The sequence below is a fragment of the Gekko japonicus genome, unplaced genomic scaffold, assembly GCF_001447785.1.
Source record: "Gekko japonicus isolate JY-2015 unplaced genomic scaffold, Gekko_japonicus_V1.1 scaffold1832, whole genome shotgun sequence".
NCBI lineage: Eukaryota > Metazoa > Chordata > Lepidosauria > Squamata > Gekkonidae > Gekko > Gekko japonicus.
Genome location: NW_015167107.1, coordinates 284,481 through 294,446, shown reverse-complemented (window position 1 = coordinate 294,446; position 9,966 = coordinate 284,481). Strand labels below are relative to the sequence as shown.

Sequence of the window (9,966 nt, the reverse complement as noted above, 5' to 3'; positions counted from 1 at the left end):
AGACACTTTTCAGATGGCTGGAAAGGTCCTTCAGCCAGTGTTTCACATCATTTATTTATTTATTTATTTATTTATTTATTTATTTAGACATTTTTACCCCGCCCTCCCCGCGAGCGGGGTCGTTCAGCCAGTGTTTCACATCATCTACTTGCTGATTCTTGACCTGCATACAGTGCGGATGTATCTGAGTCATCACCCCTCGAGGAGCAGGCAGTCAGTCAGTGAGGTAAAGGGGGATACTGTTTGGGATCGTAAGATAGGTATGTCTGGATAGATTAAACAAAACCAGTCAAGAGCTGAAGACCAGACCATTCTCCTCAACTAGGCACACAGCCACAGAAAGCCAGTGTGGTGGAGTGTCTAGAGTGTTGGACTACAATCTGAGAGACCCAGGTTTGAATCCCCACTTTGCTGTGGAAACTTGCTGGGTAACCTTGGGCCAATCACTCTCTCTCAGCCTAGCTCGACCGACAGGGTGGCCATTGTGAGGATAAAATGGAGATGTAAGTTGCTTCAGGCCCTCATTGGAGGTGAAAAATACGTTATAAATGTCTAAATAAATAAGAATTGAGAGGGGCGCAAACTGTGGCTTCCCTAGAGCCTTGCTAAACAGTAGCTAAAGGGTGGGCCCGTTATTACAAGTGGTATACAGTCAGGACCTCATTGGCTCCTCTGTAATTTTAACTAGGAATTGATAGGCCAGCCTAGCCTACTCCACAGGATGTTTGCGTGGATAATAAAAGTGCAGTGTACAGTACCCTGAACTACTAGGATGAAATCAAATAGATGAATTTGTCAGGTATGCTCTAGTATTGTGTACAGGTTCCAATACTCTTCATCCCCTTTCATTTATAAAGGAAAAATTCCTAATAGGTACCATAAATACTACTGAAGGATGTGCTGTCTCCGTGTGCTTCTTCATGGAACACCTGGATTGGCTCCAGCAGTTTTCTTTGATTATGGACACCATTGAATTTGGGGCTCTGCATATTCTATGCTAAAGCAAGTTATCCAGGCAGATCACATTCTGTGGAAAGAGAAGCTGCCTTCCCTACTTTCTGACTCCCTCAGCTCGGCCTCTGCCTCAGTTTTTGAGATTTCCGCAGTCATTGCCCACATTCTTTTCAAGCATAACATTGCAACAATAAGGCCTAGGAATTTGTTTTCCCGATTAATGAAAGCAGATTCTCAGGACGGCAAAGGCTCACCAGGTAAGTAGGTTCTGTGTCTCCCTCCCCTCACCCCCCACATTCCTGTGGAATTGTGGCATATGTGCAACCCCCAACGGCGGTGACAGGACTTCTGCTCATAGTCTCATTAAGGTGCCAGGCAACATCACAACATCTCGCAGGATTCAGAGACGGGAGGCAGCCCTGAATGCAAAGGAGCTGCGGTGGCTCAAGTGGTTAAGACGCTGAACTGCAGGCTGTGGAAGGTCAGTAGTTCAGCAGTTCGAGACCCGAGTGTGCTGCATGACGGAGTGAGCTCCCGTCTCTAGTTCCAGCTCCTGCCAACCTAGCAGTTTGAAAGCAAGAAATTGCAAGTAGATAAATAGGTACCACTTCGGTGGGAAGGTAACAGCGTTCCGTGCGACTTGGTGTTTAGTCATGCCGGACACATGAGCATGGAAACGTCTTCAGACAGAGCTGGCTCTTCGGCTTTGAAACGGAGATGAGCACCGCAACCTTAGAGTCAGACTCGACTGGCTTTCGAGCAAGGGAACCTTTACCTTTACCTTAACAACACAACATCTCACAGGATTCAGAGACGGGAGGCAGCCCTGAATGCAAAGTTACCAAGTGAAAAGAGCCAATGCAAAACTCCAGCATGAGTCCAGCTGCCAACAATTCTTTCCCTTAAAAAAGAGACTTCGACTGCATCCCCCCCCCCCCAGGAGAGAAACAATTGGTACGGCGTGTATGTGAGTGGGTGGTTGCTCAGCTTCCCTTCTCAGAAGGTGGCAGCTGAAAACATCGCACTCTTGCCGCCTGCCTGTTTTGTCCTCGTTTCCCCCGTTGCCTATCCGCGAGTGCCTGTCCTGGCACTCTGAATGGTAACGCTGTTCCCTCAGGGACGCCTGGGATCCTCTCCAGTGACCTAGTTTTGTTCGCACAGCTCGGCATCCGGCACAGCCTGGAATTTTACCATATGGACCACTGAGGGAATGGAGCCAAAAAATGTCCGCGGCAGCTGAGACTCTGCTGTTCCCGCGTTCTGGGAAATGTGGTAGTTGATGGGCAGTGGGGATGCCAGCCAGCCAGTCTTTTACGGGTCTGGCCAGTAATACTACGCTCTGTAGGGTAACCAAGTCTGAATAGCCAACACAAGGTTTGCCGGCCCTCAGATTCCTGCTAGCTTCTGATACACCCCCTGCCTCTGATTTCCAGTCTTGTTCTGTCCATAATCCACTGCCCCCCCGCCCCCCCCCCCCCCATTTGCAATATGGAGATAGTAATTCTAGAATACCTTACAGGGCTATTGTGGGGATTACACCAAGGGACCACCCAAGGTCTGCAGAAAAATTTTGAAATCTTAAAAAAAATCCATTGGTGGGTTTAAATTCCTCCCCCCCCAAAAAACTTACCATGATTCTGTGGCAGCGGCCATTGGGAGACTCTCAGGCCTGTCTGCAGTGGCCACCGGGAGCTGCTTTGGGCATGACCATGGTGGCAGCAGCCATTGGGAGCGGCTCCAGGATGCCAGGAGATCCTTTGGATCTGGCCACAGCAGACTCTAGGAGCTGCTCCCAGACACTGCCGCCACTGTTGCCGGCCTCAGAGTTGTGGGGGGGCCCCCTGGAACAATGCCAAACATGATAGGGGAGAGAGATTCCCCCCCTGCAAGTCTTGCAGACCCTCCACTTGTCTAATCCTTATTTTGCATATATTTGATGTTTGGCATCATTTTGTGCCTCCTTGATTTTTTGATCATGGCAGTTCCAGAGGGGATCTTGTATTTGATGCAGTAATGTCAATCACTGGAAAACATGGGTCACAAATCCAAACTAGTTTAGTTTTTGAGTGTTAGGGTCAGCTGTGGGTAGAGTGCTTACCTGTGTAAATATTATATGCTCTCCCCATTGCATTTCAGTGTACTTACGTGAGCTGGCTGACTTGCATGCCATGATAATAAGCTAGTGATCAGTGATCTTAGCGGATGTACAATTGGTGCACAGCTGCAAATTGGCAAATGAGCTGCCACACACGTAATTGTATTTGAACATGATCGGGTGCATATGGACTACTTACGCAGGCAAGTACTTTACCCACAGTTGCTATCATGTCCATTGGGTCCCCTTGTTAGCTTGCATTGGTTGGGTTGAGTCAAAATTCGAGCCATGTTTCATGAAAAACTCCCCCTACCATCAGCACTTAAACGTACGTTGTGTTTCAGCAGTTGTGTTTATGTGAGAAACAGAACCGAGATGCTGGTACATTTGGAGTGATGACAGCAACATAGCCAGATTTGGCTTCATGATGTCTTTGCATATCCAAATCTAATTGGCTCTGCAGCCTTGTCAAGGGAGCCTATTGAAAGTGAGGTCAGTGCTTCCAACCCTTACTCAGTTTGGCTTTGTGACATTAACATGTAGGCAAACATGGCTGCATGATGACATGACCTGTCCCTGATGTGCCTACGCGTGAGGCTGAGAAGGGCCTCCTGATGTTGGAAATTGCTAGGCATATTACGGTGTGTCCAGTGTAGCACCAGTGCATGAGACTAAGGCCAGGACAGGAGGGGGAGTTCCATGTAATGCCTGGTTTCTCTTTCTTGCACACAAAGATTGATCATACCCTTGAATTAGTCCAGTTTTACTGTAGTATATGATGATTGTGGCATTTGTGTGCCCATGTATAAGGATTCAAAATCAAATCTAAATCTTAAGTTTTTGAAGACTCAACATTTCATTGCATGTTTGAAATTATTTAGGTTTAACTACAACAACAACAACTATACACTCTATACCATGCAGCTTCTAAATAAAACAAGGCCTTTCATGTTATCTGTATCTTAAACTGTTTGTTTTTCCTTTTTTGTAGACTGTACTATTTAATCAGAGCTTTGCACATTTTGATTTGTTGCTTTGCTGATATCAGCTTTGCTATTTTTAAGAGAGTATTTCTCCTCCTGTACGTTGTATGTTACCCTAAGCATTTTTCCTTGGGAAAGGGGACTAGTAACATTTTATAAAATCACTGAATAAAAGATTCTTTCTACTTGCAATGCATAGTACATTGTTATCTGTTGACCCAATTCGAACCTCATGACTTGTCCTTAAGTTTGCTTCATGTTCTATGTCAGTTTCCAGAGAGGCAGTATTAGTGTATTGGAGCGATAACAAAAAGGAGTCTTTTGGCTAGTATTTTTACAACTAAATTGCATTCAGATACTGCAAACATACTTGTGTGTATTCATGGTGAGTCTGGTAGTCCTCCAGCTTGCATGCATTTTCACTCTCTCCACTTAGATGTGGCAGAGGCCTAAGACTTCCTGGTATGGATTTAAATCAGAATTGAGCTGTGGTTTTGAGCCCTAGTTTGTAAACAGAAGAACAAACTGTAATTTGTTGTGTGTCAGCGAGCTGCCATTTCCTTGGGACACCTCTCGTCCCTTTTCTTGTACCCACCCCCTCCCTCACTCCTGTAGTTGTTATCCTTTGCATATAGGGCATCTGTAACTGCCAAGGTTCTCCAGCTGGTGTGATGTGGTGTTGTGTCTTGAGCTCTGGCTTGTTTAGATTTCCCGTGTGAACTCAACGAGTGTTTATGGAACTGGCCGTTGCTGTTCTCAGGCCGCTTCGCGCCTTTTCTAATCTGTAACCTAAAGAGGGAAATGAGCTCATTGGTTTAAACCTTGTTTGAAGTTCCTTTAATACACCTTCCCTGGGCATTGTAGTTATTCCTAACAATCTCTGTATGTTCATGATCAACCATGCTTTGGAAATAAATCTTGCTTCTTTTTGAACGTGGATCTATTCTCCTGATTTGGGATCTAACATTGTGACATCCAAATGATGAAGTCTTCAATCTCTGCGCCTGACTTTCAAAAGCTTGAGCATATATCATCAACAGCATTAGGGCTTGTTTTGTTGTTCATATTTAAGGCAGACATATTGTTTTTGAAGTGCTCTTGATTTCACATCGCTTCCTTACGTTAACGTAAAAAGTGAAGAGAAGACACCAGCAAATGGCTGAAGGGTCACGTCTGGTATCTGAATCCTTAGAGATAGATGACTGAGTTGGAAGAATGCATATAGTTAAGTATTTCATTCTGGGCTTCAAAATGTTAATTCTGCTGGACCCCTATTAATGTTATTATTTTAAAAGTATATTATGTACAGTAGTATCACCATTCATTTGATTGCATCTGCTCAGATATTCTAATTTTTCTTCTATGAATTTTGGGAGCCATGTGTGTCATAATGGATGTTCTCCATTTTTATCTTTTGGCTTATCTCTGAACAGACGTGTGTTCTGAACAGACTACATTACTCTAGCAGCACAGGTGTGGCTTCTTTCTGCTCTGTGGGATTAATGTTTTGAAACCCCAAATGACAGGCTTGCTTGTGTTCCTCCCCACCCATGTTTCTTTCTGAACATTTCCTTAATCATTTGCTGGTTTCTTCTCTTTGCCCTGCGAATAAACATAAGGAAGGGGAAATGTGATATCAAAAGTGCTTTGAAAACAATATGTCTGCCTAGAATGTGAAAAATCAGTGGTGGTGTGTGAAATGTTATGTGCTTGCCAGTTGCTTTGGGTTCCTGTTTCCTCTCTGCTTTTTGGTAATTTGAATTCTAACCTGGTTTGGCATTTTGCATTCCGTGTAAGAACGTGACTCGTTTTGCAGCTTCCCTCAGTCATAAGGGGTCATCCTGTCAAAGGCTGACAGTTATGCCGTGTTCCTGCATTTCATTTTGTGTGGAATGAGGCTAATCTACTAATTCTTTCATATCCAGGCCCTTATTTAGTATCAAAATGTCAGCTCTGAGGAGTATTATTAGCCGCTTGTGTGTTCAGCTCTAAAGTAAATCTTCTGCTTCAGGCTAGAAAGGAAAATTCTGAATTAAAGAACAATAATTGTAAGAGTCCTCTGTGAGTATGTATCATTATATCCAAGATGAAAAGAATATGCCTGAAGACTCCGGCCCAGATTAGAGGTTACTTGCTGGCAGTGGTGTGGTTGCTGCTTTCCTGTTAGTACATCACTCCCTATAAAGAAAGCATCAAATTAGGTGGAGCCCATGTAGATCACCAAAGTAATCCCAGGTGAGCCATCTCACTGCAGAATATCGTCATACCAAATAGTAAGGAGACGTCTATACACATGCATGCAAATGTGTGAAGAAGAAATAGTCATTTATGGGCTCGAAGCTAGAGCAGATTGTCTAGTAATGTTCTGTGCTAGCAGCATACCCCTAAAGGGTAATGAAGGTAATGAAGTGTTGTTATTGAAACTTACTTTCTAGTGAAGGGTTTTTTTAGTTGGTTTTTTATTTTTTAGAGAATTAAGCTACTAGCCACAGGCTCTGAGTATGTTCAGAGGAATGGTTCAGTTTGAATTTGATAGCGCTTCAGAACTCTGGGACCTTTTGTCGGTGAATTCTTGCCTCTGCTGTGTAACTAGGAAAACTAAACAATATTTTTCTCCCCTGTCCTAGGGTCGTCATGTTAAAACGGGACAGCTGGCAGCCATTAAAGTTATGGACGTCACCGGGGTAACGTATTCTTCCTTTCTTATTTATCCTAATCACCGGTTAAATGAAATTTTGACAGTGTCTAGAGAACATTCTAAATGTTCCATTGATATGCTGGGGTTTTTTTGTAGAAAAAGCCCAGCAGGAACTCATTAGCATAATAGGCCACACCCAACAGCAGAAACCTATCAGCATATTAGGCCACACCCATGATGACACAGCTCATTAGCATATTAGGCCACACACCCCATGCCTTCCCTTGGCTTGCCCGGGCAAGCCGCCCCTTGGACAGGCCGGGGAAGGCATGGGGAGGCATTTAAATGCCTCCCCAATCCTTCCAGGGGGGCCCTGGCCCGCCCACCTTGGAGTCACCAGGGGAGGTCACTCTCCAGGCCTTCCCTCTGTAGCCACGCACACAGAGGTTTTGGCTGTAGTGGGCGTGGCCAACTCTGAAGCCAGCCGGAACTCCGTTCCTGTGTGTTCCTGCCCCAAAATAGCCCTGTTGATATGTATCAGTGGGATCTGGTGAGAACTGAATTATTTCTTACATGCAAAAGGTTCAGGACTGTCCTCAGACAAACATTTTATAGTTTCAAACCCATGTAAATAATAGCTGTGGCATTATAGCATTCCACTTGGGACTCTGCCTGGAACCTTCACTTTCTGCTCTGAAAGTTCTCAGCTCTAGACCCTGATGTGGAGGAGCCAGTTGTGGCTGTTCTCTAGGGAGGAAAAACTGAGCTGCACATGCTCAAAGGCACCGTCTTCATCTCACATTCCAGGTGTGAGTTCTGGGAAGCTTAGTGTAAATGCATCCCTCATTTGGAAGTATAATCTTTAACCACCTCTGACCTAGATCAGTGACTGCCAGCTCTTGGCATGCAGACCTGATTTGGCTCTCACAGCATCTTTATTTGGCCCTATAAAATTCTGGTGCCTGTGTGGTGTGAAGATGTTCTTTAGTTTATCTTGTAACAGAGTGAATGAATGAATCTGTAAGTCGTTGTCACTGTGTCCTGAGAGGATGTCATTGAGAGGTTTTCTCAGGAAGTCCTGAGCCCTTTCCCTTAAATCATCTCAATTCTCATGCTTCTTACTGGAGTCCCCAGCCTGTGCCTGTGGGCACATTTAGAATTCTGACACAACAAAATGGCTGCTGCAGGAGGCGGAGCCAGTCACAAAATGATTGCCATAGCTTAACTTCAGTAACACAGTGCAGATTCTTGTGCCGTGGTGGCAGCCGCTGCCAAAGCAGCATTTAAAAAAGAAAATCTGCACAGCCAATCAAATCTCCAGTAGACAATCAGAAGCCTTGCTGGGCCAAAGCCCTACCTGGCCTCATCCACTTCCTAAAAACACTGGATGGGCACCATAAAAGGTGTTGGTAGATGCCATGGTGCCCATGCATACTACATTGGGGACCCCTTGATGCCTTGCTTCAGTTTCGGCAGCCTTTGGCATGATTTATATGCAAATCAGGTTAAACAGAGATGGAACACCAGGACACCCTTATAAAACTCTAGTTATGGTGCTACTTAACACCTTCCAAGCAATCTAATGATGGGTCCAGCATTAGGACAGCAGTTACACACACTTTCACTTGGTTTTCTGATTGCTCCAACAAGAGGGATAAGCAGCCCTCTAAGCTGTGTGTGAAGGCCAGCTGTGTGTGAAGGCCATCCTACCCTTGACCCATTCAGCAGAAGAAGGGATGGTAACAGCAAAGAAGCGACCTCCTCAAATGCCTTCCATTGTAGCACTGGTCCTTAATGTCTTGCCTTAATGAATGGCAAATTTCCATGCTGCAGCAAGCTGGAACTCACTGACTCAGTGCTGCTGGAAGTCGTTTTACCCATAGTAGGAGAAATACGCTTTGGGCTACTCGTATGAGAACAGCATTAACATATTGAGACTCAAAGTTCTGCACCTCCCAAGTAGAAGAATGAGTGCATGGGGAATGTGCTCATTTAGCAGTTGTGCACTTTGAAAATGTCTTACAGCAAGCGCATAAACATGGTCACCAAGGAATTTATATGACAAAAAGAACAGGGATTTTCAAGTTATTAAGCTTGTTATTCCTTTAATAGGAGGAAAATAAACTACATGCTTGCCAAAAAGCCGCAGGGGAAGAAAGTATAAAATGACTAAAGCTTTTGGAAGCGTGAGCACTTTAGAGGGTTACTTAATGAGAGCCTTCGTTCACCAGAAATCGTACTATTTTTAAGCCTAATTGTTAAACTTCTTGTATGAAAATACATTGTGAGATTTTGGAGCTTGCTTGTCTTTAAAACCCAATTAAAATACCAGTGTATAGGGTTCAGCCCAGTTCCTTACACTTTAGCGTTTGAAAGAAATAACAACAATCATATACAGAACAATTTGGAAGCATGGAAGCCATCAGCAGACTCCCAAGGCAAGCTCAGACTTGGAAATGGTGGCTGTGGTATTCTTGCCATGGAAATGCCACGGAAAACATTAGCAAGCTCATACCACATGATGGCAGGCGTAATGCAATGAGTAAGCAGCCAACATGTGCATGGGTCATCGGTGGAGGATGCTTAAGGTGTGTTGTTTCTCCTCCAGGCAGTAAGAACTTGTAAGGAGAGGGGTGAAGAGCTTACCCATGAAGTGGATGTCTAACCTTAGGGTATATAGAAATCTATAAAGAGACACAAGATAGGCGGAAACCACTTCTTAAAGGCACACAAATTGAGTTTTTGGCCACATTCAGATATCATGATGACAAACCTCTGCCATGAACACAACAGGCTTACATGCTGCTTTCCTTCTCCACATCTTCACAGAGCATGGTTGAAAATTTCCTGGTTCTGATAGCCTTTTTTGTCTTTGAGGTGGGGAGACTTCCTGTCTCTGTGCCTGGACTCAGAGAGTACTGCCTCATAACATAAGAACATAAGAGAAGCCAATGCTGGATCAGGCCAATGGCCCATTCAGTCCGACACTGTCACACAGTGGCCAAAAATACCAGGTGCCATCAGGAGGTTCACCAGTGGGGCCAGGACACTAGAAGCCCTCCCACTGTTGCCCCCCCCCCCAAGCACCAAGAAGACAGAGCATCACTTGCCCCAGACTGAGAGTTCCTATCTATGCCTTGTGGCTAATAGCCACTGATGGACCTCTGCTCCATATTTTTATCCAATTCCCTCTTGAAGCCGTCCATGCTTGTAGCCGCCACCACCACCTGTGGCAGTGAATTCCATGTGTTAATCACTCCTTGGGTGGAGAAGTACTTCCTTTTATCCATTCTAAC

At 44.8% G+C, this 9,966-nt stretch overlaps 1 protein-coding gene across 1 annotated transcript in view; it reads left to right on the top strand.

The window, feature by feature from the left end:
* Window positions 1–6,426: 6,426 nt before the first annotated feature.
* Window positions 6,427–9,966, top strand: part of TNIK (TRAF2 and NCK interacting kinase) — a 181,373-nt gene continuing 177,833 nt past the window's right edge. Inside the window, exons 1-2 of the mRNA XM_015412943.1 lie at window positions 6,427–6,432; window positions 6,660–6,716. Of these exons, the coding sequence (XP_015268429.1) occupies window positions 6,427–6,432; window positions 6,660–6,716 (63 nt within the window). The remainder of the gene's footprint in view (window positions 6,433–6,659; window positions 6,717–9,966) is intronic.